This window comes from Mobula birostris, chromosome 32 (genome assembly GCF_030028105.1).
Source record: "Mobula birostris isolate sMobBir1 chromosome 32, sMobBir1.hap1, whole genome shotgun sequence".
In the NCBI taxonomy this organism is placed as follows: Eukaryota; Metazoa; Chordata; class Chondrichthyes; order Myliobatiformes; family Myliobatidae; genus Mobula; species Mobula birostris.
In genome coordinates this window covers 26,772,656-26,791,816 of record NC_092401.1, presented here as the reverse complement: position 1 = coordinate 26,791,816, position 19,161 = coordinate 26,772,656, and the positions used below count along the sequence as shown (strand labels likewise).

Below are 19,161 nucleotides of genomic sequence, written 5' to 3'. Positions count from 1 at the left end.
CCCAACCTGCTGAGTTCTTCAAGCATTTTGCGTGTAATACTTGAGTACATGCGCTTAAGTAGAGAGGGGAAAAATTCAAAGGTGTGCAAAGTTTTTTTTCCCACAGAGAAGTGTCTTTCCTGAAAGATGCTGTCAGGTGCGGCAACTTAAAACTAATGTTTTCTCAATTTCCAGTTTTCGTGAAGGATCTTCACCTCAAATGTTGTAACTGTAATTGGTTTAATATACTCACATGTACTGAGGTACAGTGTAAAGCATGTCATCCTCGCGGATCATTTGCATCGAGGCAGTACAAAGGAAAAGCGATAACAGTATGTAGAACATTGTCTTAGAGAAAACGCAGTTGTAAAAAGAAGGGCTATCCACGAGAAAAGTGGACAGGGGGCAAGAAGATCTAACTGGAACTGTATAAATCTCTAACTCGGCCAGTGCTACTGAGCAACATAGTCAGCTGAAAACCCAAGAATCTGCCGACGCTGGAACGTGGAGCAGCACAAAAAATGCTGGAGGAACTCGGTGCATCAGGCAGCACCAATGAAGGGAAATGGACAGTCGAGGTTTTAGGTTAGGCCCCTTCATTTTGGGCTGGAAAGGAAGAAGGGAGAGAGACACTCAGAAAGATAAGAGGGAAGAGGTGGAGCAAGAGCTGACAGGTGACATGTGGATCCAGATGACTGCCTCTCCTAGATCTACCTAACCCCTGCCAGTTCTTGCACCACCCCTTCCCACTACTCTTTTCGACTAACTGTCTCTCTCTCCTCCTCCTTTTCAGCCTACAATGAAGAAAGCAGCTGGCTACACGACTGTCTCTGGAGAAGGTGAAGTGGGGATCAATAACATTATTGTCATAGTTAAACAATTGTAGTTACAAGCAGAAACTGTCCAAGTGGGATTGTTTACTGGAAGTTATTTGAGCTGTCAAAGATTATGAGATCCTAACACAGAGTACGATAGACCTGTGTCACCAGCCCGCCATTCTCCTCTGAGCTCTCTCATCAGCAAGACGTTTTAACGCACAGAACTGGATGTATTTTGTTTATCACACCATTCTCTGTAAACTCTAGAGACTGTGTGCGCGAAGATCCCTAGAGAACAACAATTGTTGAGATACTCATACCACCCCATCTGGCACCAGCAATCATTCAACAGTCAAAGTAACTTAGATCACACTTCTTCCCATTCTGATGTTGGGTCTGAATAACAACAGAACCTCTTGACCTTTATGCATTAAGTTGCTGTTATGTGATTGGCTGATTAGATATTTGCATTAATGAGCATGAGGGCCTAATAAAGAGGCCACCAAGTGTAACTCAGATTCATTCAAATTTATCACATGTACATCAAAACCTGTGCCACATGTTAGTGAAACAAAAAAATAGGAAGTTAATGCAGTTTAATATGTGGCTAAAGAGATGGTGCAGGAATGAGAGTTTAAATAATTATAAAGAATTATATAAAGATAAATTGAGAAGTATTGATATGGAATAAAATGTGCATAAATACATAAATACCAGCATGTATTTACAATGTAAACAACATTATCAAAAGTTGTTTAAGGCATTCACAGTGCAGTGCAGTACAGAGGTCATAAGACATTTACCTGGAAGTTTCCATGGTGTACAGTGAAAAGTCCATCAAACATGTTCTCTGGGGAAGGAATCAGCGGCCAGACTGTCTCCTTTATCATCCTGTAGGTGAAAAGGATCTGGTTAAATTCAAGTTGAAGTTTACTGTCATTCAGCCATATACCAAGTACCATCAAACGTAGCAACGTTCAGGCAAACCAAGGTGCACAACACATAAAGGAATATTACCACAAACAAATGAGCAAATAATAACAGAAGACTGACAATTAGCATAAGGTGCATTTATGACATAAGTTAAAAAATAAACTATGTAATGCTACTGGCGCTTCATAAGTGATGAGACCTGGGAGATAGCAGGAAACTCAATAGTCTCATGACCTGGGGGAGGAAGCAGTTTCCCATCCTAACAGCCCTTGTCCTAATGCTATGGTACCTCCTGCCTGATGTGGGATGGACAGAAAGAATCCTCAACAACGCTAAGGGCCCTGCATACTCAACACTCCTGATAAATATCTCATTGGACTGTTGTTGAGTATTAAACTGTGGTAAACATTTCACTAGTTCATCAAACATTTTTACTGTTTTCTGTGCGCTCCCTCACCTGAAGGGCAGACCCAGCAGTGAAAAGATACAATCATAGTCTCTGTGAGCTCGTTCAACACTCCCTCCTCAATAATATTTAATTCTACTTTTGAAAATATGATTAGCTTTATTGTTACATATACATCGAAACATACAGTGAAATGTGTCATTTGCGTCCACAACCTACACAGTCCAAGGATGTACTGGGGTAACCTGCAAGTGTCACCATCCTTCTAGCACCAACATTACATGTCTGATGCATGCCAATCATCATGATCTTTTTGGCACTCGACAGGGGCCGATAAAAAGAAGTGAGGTGTAAGTAGAGTGGCCATTGTTAGAGCGGGCCAGTGTTTGAGTGGTCGGGCTTCGGCTCAACAGGCTTGGGTGAGAACAGACATAGGCTATAACTTAAGCTTAAGAAGTTTGAGGTACAACAAGTGTAGGCAGGATGAAGTTAACATAGTGGAACGCTCCTCCTATGAAATGCGGGATTTCAGAGTAAGTAACAATCTCCCTGATAACAATATCTGCAGGAAGTTCACCCAACTTCGGCTCCTGACTGACAAGACAAAGGAACTGGAGCTGGAACTGAATGTACTCAGGGCCATCTGGGAGGCTGAAAACCTCAAAGATGAGACATTTACGGAGCTGGTCACACCCAGAGTGCAGGCTGCAGATAATACATAGGTGACCACCAGAAGTAAGGGGAGTAAGCAGTTCCCCTGAGGCTATTCCCCTCAGCAATTAGTATGCCTCTTTGGATATCTCTGGGAAATGACCAATCAGGGCACAGCAACAGCAGCCAGGCTAGTGGCACAGTGGCCTGCTCTGGGGCTCAGCGGGGATGGGTGAAGTCAGGCAGAATGGGAGTGATAGGAGACTTGATATTTAGGGGGACAGACAAGAGCTTCTGTGGCTGTAGAAAAGATTCCAGGATGGTATGTTGCCTCCCAGATGCTAAGGTCCAGGATGTCTCAGAGCAGCTGCAGAAGATTCTCAAGAGGGAGGGTGAGAAGGCAGAGGTCGTGGTGCACATTGGCACCAATGACACAGGTAGAAAGGTGGAAGAGGCCCTGTGCGGTACGTATAGGGAATTAAGGAAGAGGCTGAAGAGTAGGACTCCAAGGTACTCCAAGATTACTCCCAATACAACATACTCGTCAGGGTAGAAATAGAATAGTACAGATGAACAAGTGGCTGAGGAGGTGGTATAGGGGCAGCGTTTCAGCTTTCAGATCTCCTCTGGGGAAGGTATGACTTGGACAAAAAGGAGTGGTTATACCTGAACCTGAGGGGGACAAATATACCTACAGACAGGTTAACTAGAGCTGATGGGCAGGGTTTAAACTAATTTGGCAGGAGATGAGAACTGGATGTGAAAGGGCAGATGATGGGGCAGTTGGTATACAAGTTGGTGCATTGTGTAGTGAGGCTGTAAGGAAGGGCAGGCAGATGACAGGGCAAAATTGCAGCCACTGCGTTGAGTTGAAGTGTAACATGGGGACAAAATTGAAAAGGGTGATGAATACAGAACTGAAGGTGTTATATTTGAATGCACGTAGTACATGGAATAAAGTAGATTAGATTGTGGCACTGTTAGGGATTGGCAGGTATGAAGTTGTGGGTACCACTGAGTTTTGGCTGAACGTTGGGAGCTTAACATCCAAGGATACACATTGTATCAGAAGGTCAACAAGGTAGGCAAAGGGGGTTGGATGGCTCTATTGGTAAAAAATAGAATCAAATCCTTAGAAAGAGGTGGCATGGGATCAGATGACATAAAATCCTTGTGGATAGAGTTAAGAAACTACAAGGTTAAAAAGACCTGGATGTGTGTTAAATACAGGCCTCCAAACAGTAACCAGGATGTGGGATATAAATTACAATGGGAGATAGAAAAAGCAGGTAAGACGGGGACTCTTACAATGGTCAAGGGGGATTTCAATATGAGGGTGGATTGGGAAAATCAGGTTGGCGCTGGATCCCAACGAAAGGAATTTGTAGAATGCCTATGAGATGGCTTATTAGAGCAGCTTGTGTCTGAGCCCACTAAGGGAAAGGCAATTCGGGATTGGGTGTTGTGTAACAAATCAGATTTGATGAGGGAGCTTAAGGTAAAAGAACACCTAGGAGACAGTGATTACAATATGATAGAATTCACCCTACAGTTTAAGAGGGAGAAGATAAAGTCAGATGTATCAGTATTACAGTGGAGTAAAGGGAATTATAGAGGCTTGAGAGAGGAGCTGGCCAATGTTGTTTAGAAGAAGACACTATCAGGGATGACAGCAGAGTAGCAATGGCTGGAGTTTCTGGGAGCAATTCAGAAGGCCTCTTAGAATGTGCCACACATGAGGCTGCTGAACAAGGTATGAGCCCGTGGTATAACAGGAAAGTTATTAGTATGGATAGAAGATTGGCTGACTGGCAGGAGACAAAGAGTGGGTATAAAGGGGGGCAGTTCTGTTTGGCTGCTGGTGACTAGTGGTGTTTTGCAGGGGTTAGTACAGGGACTGTTTCTTTTCACATGACGGAACTGATGGCTTCGTAGCCAATTTTGCAGATAGGTGGAGGGTCAGCTAGTGTTGTGGAAACAGTTAGTCTGCAGAAGGACTTAGACAGATTAGGAGAATGGACAAGGAATATAGTGTAGGGAAGTCTATGGTAAGTGCAAAGTTAGCCTTCATTTTGAGAGGTATAGAATATAAGAGAAAAGATGTGATGCTGAGAGTTAGTAAGGCATTGGTCAGACGGCACTTGGAGTATTGTGAGAAGTTTTGGGTCCCTCATCTTTGAAAAAAAAATGTAGTGGCATTGGAGAGGGTCCAGGAGAGGTTCATGAGCATCATTCCAAGAATAAAATGGTTAATGTTGATGGCTCTGGGCCTGTACTCACTGGAGTTTAGGAGAATTGGGGCGGGGGGGGGAGAGGGATCTCATTGAAACCTACCAAATACTGAAAGTCCTAGGTAGAGCAGATGTGGAGAGGATGTTTCCTATAGAAAGGGAGTTTAGGATATGAGGGCACAGCCTCAGAATAGAGGGTTGGTTACGACACACACTCATCTGTGCCATCTTCTGAGGTTTAGACGCTCTAACTCCCTAGAGTATGGATAGCTAGCACACCCCCCTTTAAAGATTCAGGACAGTTCCACTAATTGGCAATTATGTTTTGGGTGCCAAGGATTGAGTATTTAAGGAGCACCTGAACTGAGGTTCGGTGCTCAATCGTAAGCCTACCCTTGATTTTGTCTAGCGTTTGTTTTGTGCTCAGATTTTCAATCCAGTTTGAAACCGTATCTCGATTCTAGCCTCGGATACTCCTGCATCTGGGTCCAAGCCATCCTCATCAAGGACTCTTGTCACTGGGCCATCCACTTAGAAAAGAGATGAGGAGTTACTGTACCCTAAAGTTGTTATCAATATCAAAGTGGAACATTCTCAATGAGCAAAGTGGAACATTCTCAATGAGTACGCCAAGGACTGCAGATATTAGAATTTGGAGAAACAAACTACCAGAAGAACTCACTGGGTCTGTGGGGGGAAGAAATCATTGACGTTTCAGAGCGTACAGGATTTTAACTCAAAATGAGAACAATTCCCTCTGTCCCACAGATGCTGCTAGAGCGGCTGAGATCCTCCATCATATTCTTTGCTATTCTAAAGGAGTCCTTGGGCATCGAAAGCGGCAGAGTGGTTAAAAACACACACACAGAGCTACCTAAATAGAGGTAGCAAATGCAAGAGCAAGAAATTCTTGATAGATTTTATAAACCATCAGTTCTGGTAAATTGGACCATTGTGTCCACGTCTCGACATCGCACATTAACACAGATCTGAAAGCCTCAAAGAGTAGGAAAGAAAGATTAGCTTCATTTGTCATGTGAGGGGACATCAAAACATACAGTGAAATACGTAGTCTGTGTCAGTGACTGGGAAGAAACTCTCTGGGAGAACACACAAACACTATACAGACAGCTGTGGGAATCAAACCCTGATTTCTGGCACTGTAAAGCATTATGCCAACTGCTAAGCCTCAGTGCCACGCCAAGAGCATAGAGAGAGTTACCCTAGTGACTTCAGGGACTAGATTCGCAGAAAGACTGCAGCAGCTGAGATTATTTGCTTTCGAACCTGAACTAACCACATTCTAACTCAGAGGCAAGACTAACCCATGAGCTAATCTTTTAAGTTTCCCCTCAGCCTCCTTATCTCAAGACACTTGTGAAAGGACCATCAAACCACATCATCTGTGGAGGGCTGGATGTGGACCAGAGTAGTGAGATCATGTAAGGCAGAACAGAATGTCCACTATCTTTGATAGATTCATAGGTTCAATAACATCTAAAATAAAGAATAATGAATTGTCTTCAGAATGCCTCATTCTAGAATCACTTCTGGTGAAAGTACTTCCTCTGTACTGCTAGGAAGGGGATTCCAGGATTTAGACCCAGTGACGACACTGGTGCCAAGCTGTATCGGCACTTGCCCTTCCCTTGGACTACATCAGTGACGTGGAGAAGAGAACCCATTGCATGGTCAACAGCTGGTTCTTCAAATCTTCCCGCCCAGGCTTGCACCCTGGAGAGGGCACAGTCCACCAGAGGCACAGACCCATGATCCTCTGGGATTGACGGCTACCTATTAAGACTCAGTGATGAAGACATTGCGAGCTTAATGCAATTATTTTAAATTGGATTCCACCTGCCCACCTTCCCTCTCACCTGTTTTCACCTTTCATCTGCCGGCTAGTATTTTTCCCTCTCCCTCAACATTCTTATTCTGACTTCTTCACCCTTCCTTTCCAGTCCTGGATGTCAGTGTTGAGTTCTTTATACAGAGAGAGGTGGATGTGTGGAACGCGTTGCCAGGGGTGGTGCTGGAGGCGGATGCATTATGGATGTTTAAAAACTCTCAGATAGGCACATGGAAGATAGAGAAATGGAGGGCTATATTGGAGGGAAGAGTTATATTGATCTTGGGGTAGGTCAGCACAATGTTGTGGGCTGAAGGGCCTGTACTGTGCTGTCATGTTCTGTGCGTATTCCTCTCCATAGATGCTGCCTGACCTGCTGAGTTCCTCCAACATTTTGTGTGTATTGCTGTAAATCCAGCTACATGCTGATACATTGTCTAACCTCTTCAGATTTAAGATGGGCAACAAACAAATAGAAACATTTTCCACTGTATCAGCCAGTCAGGGGTGTACCTGCGGCGAGTAAGGATGATGGTTAATAACAGCAGAGCGGTGATCAGGATGAGAACGGATGTCAGGCCCAAGATCAGGGGATCCAGATCTGAAAGACAGAAATACAATTCTATAACCCACAACACCCATATGCAGACTTATTTAAATCAATTTCCTTTCAACCTCTCAATCTCTGACACCTTCTTCAATAGGACACTCATTTAGAATTTCCCAACCCTTTCCGAGGACACCTCACAATACTGGAATCCACAATCGGGAATTGGGTTAATTAGCACTGACATACTGTACGTCATGAAATTTGTTGTTTTGCAACAGCATTACAGTGCAATACATAAAAAATTACTATCAATTACAATAAGAAATATATAATTTATAAAATAAGTAATGCAAAAGAGAGCAAAAAGTGAGGTAGTGTTCATGGTATATTCAGAAATCTGATAGCGGAGGAAAAGAAATTGTTCCTAAACCATTGAGTGTGTTTCTTCAGGCTCCTGTACGTCTTCCCTGAAAAGACCATAAAATGTATATGAATTAGGCCATTCACTCCAACAAGTCTGCTCCACCATTCAATCATAGCTGATTTATTATCCGTCTCAACCCCATTCTCCTGCCTTCTTCCCACCCTTACTAATAAAGAACCTATCAACCTCCACTTTAAGTATACCCAATGACTTGCCCTCCATAGCTATTCATGGTGATGAATTTCCCCACTATAGGAAACATCCTCTTCATATCCACTCAATCTAGGTCTTTCAATATTTGATCAGTTTCAATGAGATTCCCCCTCATTCTTCTAAACTCCAGCCAGTCAATCTTGTGAACCTCCCTTGGACCCTCACCAATGCCAACACATCCTTTCAGAGATCAGGGACCCAAAACTTCTCACAATACTCCTGGTGCAAGCTGATCAATGCTTTATAAAATCTCAGCATCACACCCTTGCTCTTATGTTCTAGTCCTCTCAAAATGAATGCTAACATTGCGTTTGCCTTCCTTCCCACTGACTCAACCTGCAAGTTAACCTTTTGGGAATCCTGCACAAGGACTTGCAAGTCCACTTTCACCTCTGATTTTTGAATTTTCTCCCGCTTAAAAAATAGTGTATGCTTTTATTCCTTCTACCAAAGTTCATGTCAATAAACCTCCCTAGTTGCAAGGGTCTTTGGTGATGTAGCAAATCTTCTCAAAGTCCTCAGTAGAACCGCTGGTATGCCTTCTTCGTGATTGCATTAATGTGTTGGGACTATGACAGGTCCTCAGAGATGTTGCCTCCCAGGAACTTAAAACTGTTCACCATTTCCGCCACTGACCCCTGAATGAGAACTGGTGTGTTCTTCCAACTTCCCCTTCCTGAAGTCCACCATCACTTCCTTGGTCTTGCTGACATTGAGTGTAAGGAATAATATAAATAACTCCGACACGGTGGCATCTGGATTGTAGTTCAAACTACATCAGGGTCACTAATGTTCTTCATGGAAGGGAGTATTTGACCTTCTCCATTTTAAACTCCACATCCAAACCCAAACCCAAAATCGGGTAGGTGACTCCTCATCACCAACACTGAACTTGGAAGGCCAAGCTAACATCTAGAGATAGCCAATAAACACCAGCCTTGTGAACAATGAACTCTGCCATAGGCAATTCCAAGCCCAGCTACGAAAGGTGGAGGGTTAGGTATAGGGCTAGCAACCCCATCCCCTAAAAACTCAGAGTAACAAAAAGCCAACAGAAGCTCCAAAGACCACATCCCTGCGAGAGGAAGGATCTTCGTCTAGAAGTCGTAAGAAGTTGTGTGATGAAATTGGAAGCTACAGGGCTGATCAATCTTTGGCCCAGGACAGGGGGCTCTGACGAGCTACTGTCAGAGGCCTATGTCCTAGTAGGGGAGTTGGCATAAGTAAGTTGTGAACAATGCCTACGTTCCCTCAATGAGATACTTCCCATCAGTGCTCAAGATAATTATGCAGGTTTTGCTGCATCTGTGATATTCTGTTGGAAGAGTTGGGTTATTACAGACAATGCCAATATTACAGCAGTCTGGGTAACAGAAACTCTCCCTCACAGAGTTCACAAAGCACAGCCAAAATTTTTGAGATACTAGATAAAGATTCACTCTCAAAGGTGCCAATTTCTTTTTCCAAATTACATTCCTTGGCACATGAGCAGATGAAATCACTTCTCTCTGTAGAAAGTTGTGATGTGAAAGGTTTTCTGGGAACCCCACCCCACAATATGAGGGTTCACTGTTTAACTCTGTTAGCTGTTATCCAAGAGGACCTCCAGGAGGCGCAAATCTTCCAGATACATGTGTTTTATTAGATGCTCAGGAACAGCAAAATAAGAAAGGAAGTGTCCTTGTGCTCTGCTTTTACAACACATGCCCTTTGGCCCACACTGCTGTGCTTATTATGTTCTGTAACTCCAGAAACTAATTCAACGAAAAACACGGGAGCTGGGGGATACTTGTGACATGTAACGTGGTGGTGTAATGATGTATGCCATTCACACACTTTTTACGTATAGCCCATAATGAATTCAGCAAAGAAACAAAGAATGCTTAATCAAACAATATATTTACAATATAACTCAAATATTACTGAAATATTAAATACACAATACTCTGCCCTGCTTAGCTATGAACCACAACTCAATATGGAATTCATCTCAACTGAAATATGTAACCTACAGCTCACCAGTCAATTTCACACATGCACACACGCACACAAATTATATATAAATAAAAATGTGTGTGTGTGTGTGAAATTGACTGGAGAGCTCTAGGTTACATATTCAAGTTGAGATGAATTCTCCTTTTCCAAGGGTAAACAGGACAATCGATCAGCATTTCCATGATGAGTCGTCCTCTTGAATTCGTTCTTGCAATTGTGTCCTCCACGAAACAGAGCCCATTTCTGCACTCATGCTGCTGCGGTTAGTGGAACTCCTGTGGATTGAAAATGGACACCAGTGCTTGGTGATCACTAATGAGAATGATCTCGCTCTCATGCAGCTTCTGGTTGAAACATTTTATTCCCAAACTAGACTCAAGGCCTCTCTGTCAATCTGTTTGTATTTTTTTCTTTGCGTCGGTAAGGGAATGTGAACACTCATAACGTGTGACATGTCTGCACCTATACTATAAGGCGAGGCATCACAGGAAAGCTTCACTGGCTGATATGGACCATAATGTATGAGTACAGTATCTGACATCACCGTTTCTTTTGCCTTTTTGAAAACCACCTCACACTGCTTTGTCCATCACCATTTCTTCCCGATCTATAGTAATGAGTTCAAGGGGTGGGGCACAGTAGCCAGGGTTGACTAGAATCTGTTAGAGTAATTGACAAATCCTAAACAGGCCTACAACTGTGACACCTCCTTTGACCTTGGGGCATTCAACACTACTTGAATGCACATGTGTAATTCTTGTGCATGGATGTTTTGAACAGTATATCAGAATCAGAATCAGGTTTGTTATCACCGGCATGTGACGTGAAATTTTTTATCTTAGCAGCAGCAGTTCAATGCAATACACAATCTAGCAGAGGGAGAAAAAAAATAAATAAAACATAATAAATAAACAAGTATCTCAATTAGGTATATTGAATAGATTATTTAAAAATGTGCAAAAACAGAAATACTGTATATTAAAAAAGTGAGGTAGTGTCCAAAGCTTCAAAGTGGAATCGGTTGGCAGAGGGGAAGAAGCTGTTCCTGAATCGCTGAGTGTGCACCTTCAAGCTTTTGTATCTCCTACCTGATGGTAACAGTAAGAAAAGTGCATGCCCTGGCTGCTGGAGGTTTTTAATAATGGGCGCTGCCTTTCTGAGACACCGGTTCCTAAAGATGTCCTGGGTACCCTGTCGACTAGTTCCCAAGATGGAGCTGACTAGATTTACAACTCCTTGCAGCTTCTTTCAGTCCTGTGCAGTAGCCCCTCCATACCAGACAGTGATGCAACCTGTCAGAATGCTCTCTGTATGAAACAACTATAGAAGTTTTTAAGCGTATTTGTTGACATGCCAAATCGCTTCAAACTCCTAATAAAGTATAGCCGCTGTCTTGCCTTCTTTATGACTACATCAATGTGTTGGGACCAGATTAGATCCTCAGAGATCTTGACACCCAGGAACTTGAAACTGCTCACTCTCTCCACTTCTGATCCCTCTGTTAGGATTGGTATGTATTCTTTCATCTTACCCTTCCTGTAGTCCACAATCTGCTCTTTTGTCTTACTGACGTTGAGTGCCAGGTTTAAGAAATTCACGCTTGTTGCATCATGCCCTGAGCCCATAATCTTCCAATCTTTTTTTAACACTGCCTTGAGGTTTTGGAGATGTTCCTCATCGTCCTCACTGTTAACAATGACGTCATCCAGGCAACACTGAGTGCCTGGGCAGCCTTGCAGCACCTGGTCCATAGCTTACTGCCAGAGTGCAGGTGCAGATGCTACTCCAAAAATAAGCTTATTATAGTGATTAAATCCTTGCTGAATTTATGTGGTGAGAACCATTTTGGGATCTTCTTCCATCTCTATCTGTAGGCAGGTCTCAGCAAAGACTTTGCTGAAGTGTTTCTTACCAGAAAGTTTTGCAAAGATATCCTCTATTGCCGGCAAAGGATACTGATCTTCTTTCAGTACTGGGTTGATGCAGACCTTAAAATCACCACAAATCCTGACAGATCCATTCTTCTTGGCTACTGGGACTGCCCATGGGCTTCACTCAAACTTGTAAAGAATTTCTTCAGCCTCCATGCAATCTAGCTCTGTGGTTACTTCATCATGGATGGTATAAGGAACTGGATGGGCTTTGTAATACTTGGGTGTGGTATTTTCATTTAACACTATTTTACATTTGATATAATGTCATCCTTGAACACTGCTATAGCATCATCCAGTACCTTCCTTAATTCACTTCCAGTCGACTCTATTTCAACATGGCCCTTCCTTGGTCCAATATGCTTTCCAACCAGAGGCACAGAGGTTGTTACCAACACCTGTTTGTCCTCTTTTGGGGAACAATTCATGGTGTACACCATGGAGATAGTTGTGGCATTATTCAGTACCCTTAATTCACTTTCAGTTGCCTTCATTGCAGGGGATGTGGCATGCAAATGGTGGATGGTTCTCCAGTCAAGTTGTAGTTGCCGCAGCCAATCACAACCCCAAAATGCCGGCCCTCCTGTTTATACCACATACGAGCCCAATTTGGCTTGTTGGTGGTTGTATTTCAACGTCACAAAAGTCATCCCACTGGAGTTACCTTTTCTCCAGTATAAGTCCTTAATTGGATATCTGCAGGCTTCAACTCAGTACCTTTCAAATGCCTTTCGAACTAATTTTGTATAATGACTGAAACACCTGAGACATCCTACAATTCTATCGTAATTAGTTTTCCGTTCACTTCTGGTGTTTGTCTATTATTCATTTTCACATTATAAATCTCAAGGCTACTCAGTCCTGCGTTACTCTCATCATTATCAGATTTTTCATCAACAGCAGACAGATAGGTGCTCTTTGTGAAACTGTAACTGGACTTTGCACTGTTTTCTCTTCTCTGTGCAACCCATTTAGTTTGTCTGCCCAACATACTCTTTGTGTGTGTTCTACTTTGTTACATTTTCTGCAAGTTTTGCCTTTAAACCTGCGTTGGTCTGGTGTATGCGAGCCTCTGCCACAAACATAATGCAATTTGTTCAGCCAGGCAGGTTTCTGTTTAGTCATTGCAATTTTGTTCATGCTCACTTTCGTTCCTGACAGACACTCAATTGCACTGCTGGCCGCTTCCATTTATACAGCGATTTCAACTGCTCTTTTAAATGTGAGTTGTGCTTCAGTTAGAAACTGTTTTTGAATGCTTTCTTCTTCTAAGATTCCATAAACTAAACAATCTCTCAGTGCACCATTAAGCCTATCACTGAACTGATAATGCTCAGACAATTTCTTCAATTCAGCTATGTAAGCTGAAATAGATTCCCGTGCCTTTTGATTCCACTTATGAGACCTAAAGCACTCTACAATGAACAATTATTTAGATTCTAACTGTCCCTGCATTCTGTTCACGATATCAGCAAAGCTCATTTCGGCTGGTTTGGTTGCCGCATTTAAGCTTCTAAGCAAAGAATGCTTTTCCACATATTGCTCTCAGTAACACTGGCACTCACTTTTCATTGGCTAATTTATTGGCTTCGAAGAATTGCTTAATTTGTTCAGTTTACATCATCCAGTTATCTGTTGTATAATTGATAACTTCCTCTCCATATCTATTTTATCTATGCCTTTCAATATTCAATAGGTTTCATAGAGATTTCCCCTCATTTTTCTAAGTCCCAGTGAGTACAGGCCCAGAACCATCAAACTCTCCTCATATGTTAACCCTTTTACCTTTTATACCATAAAGCTAGCCCTAAATTGGCCAGAGATAAGGTGGTCTTCTGATGGAATCAGAATCAGAATCAGGTTTATTACCACCGGCATCTGATGTGAAATTTGTTAACTTAGCAGCAGCAGTTCAATACAATGGATAGTAAACATAATAATAAATAAACAAGTAAATCAATTACTTGTATTAAAGAGATTTTTTAAAATGTGCAAAAGCAGAAATACTGTACATTAAAAATGTGAGGTAGTGTCCAAAACTTCAATGTCCATTTAGGGATCGGATGGCAGAGGGGAAGAAGCTGTTCCTGAATCACTGAGTGTGTACCTTCAGGCTTCTGTATCTCCCACCTGATGGTAACAGTGAGAAAAGGGCATGCCCTGGGTGCTGGAGGTCCTTAATAATGGACGCTGCCTTTCTGAGACAGGCATGGCAACTAATGGAATAACTTTGTCTGTGTTACACTGCCACAACACTTCATCGCAACACAGAAGTACAGATCCAATTGTACTAAATTTTATACAGTTCGAATCTCACACAGTGCATTGAAGTGGAACAAGGTTCAACGTCAAAGCACTGAGGCGCCACTGTAGTGTAGTGATTGGCGTGAAACTGGTACAGTTTGGGCATTCCAGAGTTCGGAGTTCAATTCCGGTGTCTCCTGTAAGAACTTTGTATGTCCTCCTGCATGCACATGGATTTCCCTCTGGTGCTCTTGTCTCCTCCCTCAGTTCAAAGACATACTGGTTAGTAGGTTAATTGATCATTGTAAATTGTCCTGTGATCAGGCTAGGGTTAGATAGGGGATGTGGTGTGTGGTGCAGTTCATTGGCTGGAATGGCGAGATCCACACTGCATCTCGAAATAAGTAGGTAAATGAAAATCTAAATAAGGTAAAGCAATAACAGAACACAAAAATGCACTCAACCACACAGGGATATTCGTAAATATGTTCACGCAGACACTCACATTTGTACTAATAGTAGTTATAAAAACATACAGTCAGTGGCCACTTTATTAGGTACACCAGCTTATTAACGCAAATATCTAATCAGCCAATCATGTGGCAGCAACTCAATGCATAAAGGCATGCAGACATGCTTGCTTTCTTGTGTCCTGTTAGCTGGTAAGCATGCTTGCTTGTGTTTGCAGAGAGCAGTGCAAAGAACAAAACACATCCAGTGAACGGCAGTTCTGTGGGTGAAATGCCTTGTTGATAAGAAAGGTCAGAGGGGAATGGCCAGACTTGTTCAAGCTGACGGGAAGGTGACAGCAAGTCAAATAATCAAGTGTTACAACAGGGATGTGCGCAAGAGCATCTCTGAATACACAACACATCGAACCTTGAAGTGGATGGGCTACAGCAGCAGAAGACCTCAAGCATTCACTCAGTGACCACTCTATTAGCTACAGGAGGCACCTAGTAAAGTGGCCACTGACCGTATAAGCAAGTGTAAAGAAAACTAAAACTCCAATAAAAACTCATCCAACAGCTCCCAAATCCATTCCCACTTGGAATTTCATGCTTGACAATACTCAAGGCATGATGTTTCTCATGTTCCAATGGAAGATTCAATGCAGAAACATGCTATTCAGCCCATCTAGCCCTTGCTGGTGTCTTTGGTGTGAACAAATGGATTCTCACCCTTCTTCATTGAACCCTGTACTCCCTCGCTGGTGGACATCTAGGATCCCCTTGAAAACATACTTGCAGTTGGAATTTCTGGGTGGTTCAGTGAAATTTCCTCCACACTAATGAATAAAGTCAAGTCCTGAGACTTGACCCGCTCCAGGAGACTTACGGGCAAGAAACAGGGATGCTCTTTGTCTCTAACAAGTTTTCAACAGTAACTGAAGCCCTTCACCTTGCCCTCTGCCAACCAGAAGAACATGTCAGGCGCCCTGAGATGATTGCAATACCTGAATCGGTGAAAGCAGACACCGGCTTAGACCACGTGGTCCAGTATCCGTCCATGGAGACTCCATCCGGCTTCGCACGGATACTGATAACGTATTCCGTCTGTGATTTCAGCTTCAGAATGACACACTCCGTTTTCCCTTTGACAGTGTTAACCTACACAGACAGGGGAAAGTTACTGAGATGTGTATTACTTAATGACCAGGTTCACAATGTTCGATCATGCAGGGGGTGGGAGGAGGTGAAGAGAGAGAGAGGGGGAGAGAGGGAAGAAAGGGGAGAGAGGGAAAAAAGGGGAGAGAGAGGGGAGGGGAGAGGGAGGGGAAAGGAGAGAGGAGAGAGAAGGAGGGGGGAGGGAGGGGAGGAAGGGGCAGAGAGGAGAGGGGTGAGAGCAGGGAGAGAGGGGGAGAGGGGGAAGAGCAGGGAGAGCAGAGAAGAGGAGAGAGAGAAAGACTTTGCACAGAATAGGAATTGAAATTGGTCTATTATTATTGCATGTACTGATACACAGTGAAATACTTGCCTTGCATACTGTTCATACAGATCAAATCAATACACAGTACATTGTGCAGAACAAGGTAAAACAATAACAGAATGCAAAAATACACACAACCTCACCCATGCTCACACATACACTCACACAGAAAAACAAGCATACCTTCACACAGAGAGAAACTCACACACACTCACACACTTTCAATTGAAAATCTGGAAGTCGAAGCGTGATGACTGAAAGTCTGGGTCAGTGAGTCTGGAGTCCGATGGGGAAATTGGAGGCCCGTTATCTGCGAGTGTGCTGGAGGCTGGGAAAGCTGTCCAGGGGTTGGAGAACTCTCCGTGTGTGTGTGTGGGTGAGTGGGTGGTAGGGAGGGACGGGGCTTGTTTTGCTGCAGTTTTGTTGCTTGTTCTTTTCTGTTTTGTTGTGGTTCTGTGTTGATCTGCTGGGCACTGTATGTTGGCAGCAGAATGTGTGGCAACACTTGCGGGCTGCTCCCAGCACCTCCTTAGGTGTGTTGGTTGTTGATGCGAACGATGCATTTCAGTGTACGTTTCAACGTACAAGTGATAAACAAGTAAATTAACCTGTACATACACTGAACCACACATTGGCATTCACACACTTGCACACTGATGTGTGTACATGCCTATGCTGGCACATACTTCAGAGCAGTAATATCCAAGTGTGAGAACAAACCAAGATCTCGAGTTGGTGATTGCCTTGAGTGTGCAGTGTGAGCATGTTGAAAGAACTGTACGTTTCACTACCTGCTGTATGTTGGATCCAACGGAAGAGAAGTTGACTTCGTACATTAAGGAATTGTCTAGATATTTAAATGGAGGCGCTGACCACTTGACGTGAAGCTGCCCAGGTTTCCCGGTTGGCCGAACGGTCACATTGGACGGCGGATCCAAGACAACTGAGGGAAGAAGAAAGCCAATGATCAGAACTTCCTGTCTGTGATATTGATCGTTCAACAAATATCAGGAGTGTCCTGTTCTTCTTCAGAAAGGGGGTCTTTTACACCAATCTAAGAGAACAGGCAGGACCCTAGTCCAATGCACCACCTCTGACAGTGAAGAGATCTCCTCAGTGGTGTGCAGGAGGACATGCACGACTGGCCTGTATAAACAGAGGCACAGAATTCGCCCTGGTAGAGGCAGATACATTAGGAATATTCAGGAAACCCTTAGATAGGCACATGGATGATAAATAGAAAAATGGAGGGTATATAGGGGGGAAGAGTTAGATTGATCTTAGATAAGGTTAAATTAACTAAAGCTTAGAGTAGGCCTTAGACTTGTTGCACCACTGTCTGGTATGGAGGCACCAATGCACAGGATTGCATGAGGCTGCAGATGGATGTGGTCTCCATCTCCATCACTGGCACAACCCTCCCCACCGAGCACCTATTCAACCCTCCCCACCGAGCACCTATTCAGGACCCTCCTTGTCCAGGACATGCTCTCTTCTCATTACGACTATCAAGGAGCGGGTGCAGGAACCTGATAACACACAGTCAATGTTTTAGGAACAATTTCTCTATCTCTGCCATCAAATCTCTGACAAGTCCAGGAACCCGTGAACACCAGCTCAGGTTTTCTGCATTATTTATTCTTGTAACTTACAGCAATTTTATTCTTTATACTGTACCGCTGATGCAAAACAACACATTTCACATCATCTAAGTTGGCAATAGTAAAGCTGGTTCTGACTCTGCAAATGCACTCACCCATGTGGTTAATATACATGTCCTTTCTGCTCATGACAACACTTCTGTTTAGCAACACCTCAATGTCCAGTGGGGTAAACAAGGAGACCTCCATCATTGGAAGGGAACAGATGTGACGTGTTGTGTTGTTGGCAATCTCTTCCATGGATAATTGACATTCTTTCTTTCTCTCGTCATCCCTGGAGGAGAAAGAGCATTGAACATAAAACATAGATTAGATTAGATTAGATTATGAGGACACGCAGTCCTCTTTTATTGTCATTTGGTAATGCATGCATTAAGGAATGATACAATATTCCTCTGGTGTGATATCACTGAAACACAGGACAGACCAAGACTGAAAAACTAAAACCACATAATTATAACATTTAGTTACAACAGTTCAACAACACCATAACCTGATGAAGAACAGTCCATGACACAGTAAAAAAGTTCAAAGTTTCTCGAAAGTCCCACATCTCACGCAGACGGGAGAAAGAAGAACACTCTCCCTGCCATGCCCGACCACAGTCTGACTCTGAGCTGTCCGAAATCTTCGAGCTCCGATCAGCCCTCCGACACCGAGTACTGAGCACCAGCTCTATTCGAACGATTCGACCTCAGCCTCGGTCGCCAACAGCAGGCAAAGCTGGGGATTTTGGGGCTTTCTCTCCGGAGATTCTCGATCACATAATGTACAACATTAAGGCACGATATTGTGCTGATCTTTTAACGTACTCCATGAACAATCTAACCTTCCCTCATACATAGCCATCCATTTTTCTTTCACTCCAGATGCCTAAGAGTTTTTCAAATGCCCCTATTGTATCTGCCTCTACCACCACCCCTAACGGGCATTCCATGCAGCCACCATTCTCTGCATAAAAACCTACCTCTGACATTGCCCTCTATGCTTCCCTTCAATCACATTAAAGTTTTGACCCCTCGTATTAGCTCTTTGCCCCTGGGAAAAAGTCTCTGGCTGTCCACTCTATCTATGCCTCTTATCATTTGTACACCTCTATCAACATGACGGAGAGCAGCTGAAACCTGAAGACAGAGGCAATAAAGCATAGACAATGGGCCCAATTGTCTCTAAATTTCTAAAGAAGAAAACCAGATTGATTTTAAAATGCTTAAATTCTCATCCATCCAGTTCTGCCAAAAGGGAAGGATTAAAATTGACCATAGTGAGTTCTTTAGGCTTAGCATTTCCACAATATGTTCAAGGGCAATTTTTAATTAATTTTTTACCAGTCCTCATCAAGGAGCA

General features: G+C 43.2%; 1 protein-coding gene across 1 annotated transcript in view; it reads right to left on the bottom strand.

Moving 5' to 3' along the window:
• LOC140191111 (erythropoietin receptor-like) overlaps positions 1-19,161 on the bottom strand; it is a 32,788-nt gene that overhangs the window by 5,467 nt on the left and 8,160 nt on the right. The window contains exons 3-7 of the mRNA XM_072248214.1: positions 17,910-18,088; positions 16,945-17,096; positions 15,681-15,834; positions 7,381-7,468; positions 1,601-1,688 (exon numbers count right to left, since the gene is read on the bottom strand). Coding sequence (XP_072104315.1) covers positions 1,601-1,688; positions 7,381-7,468; positions 15,681-15,834; positions 16,945-17,096; positions 17,910-18,088 — 661 coding nt within the window. The remainder of the gene's footprint in view (positions 1-1,600; positions 1,689-7,380; positions 7,469-15,680; positions 15,835-16,944; positions 17,097-17,909; positions 18,089-19,161) is intronic.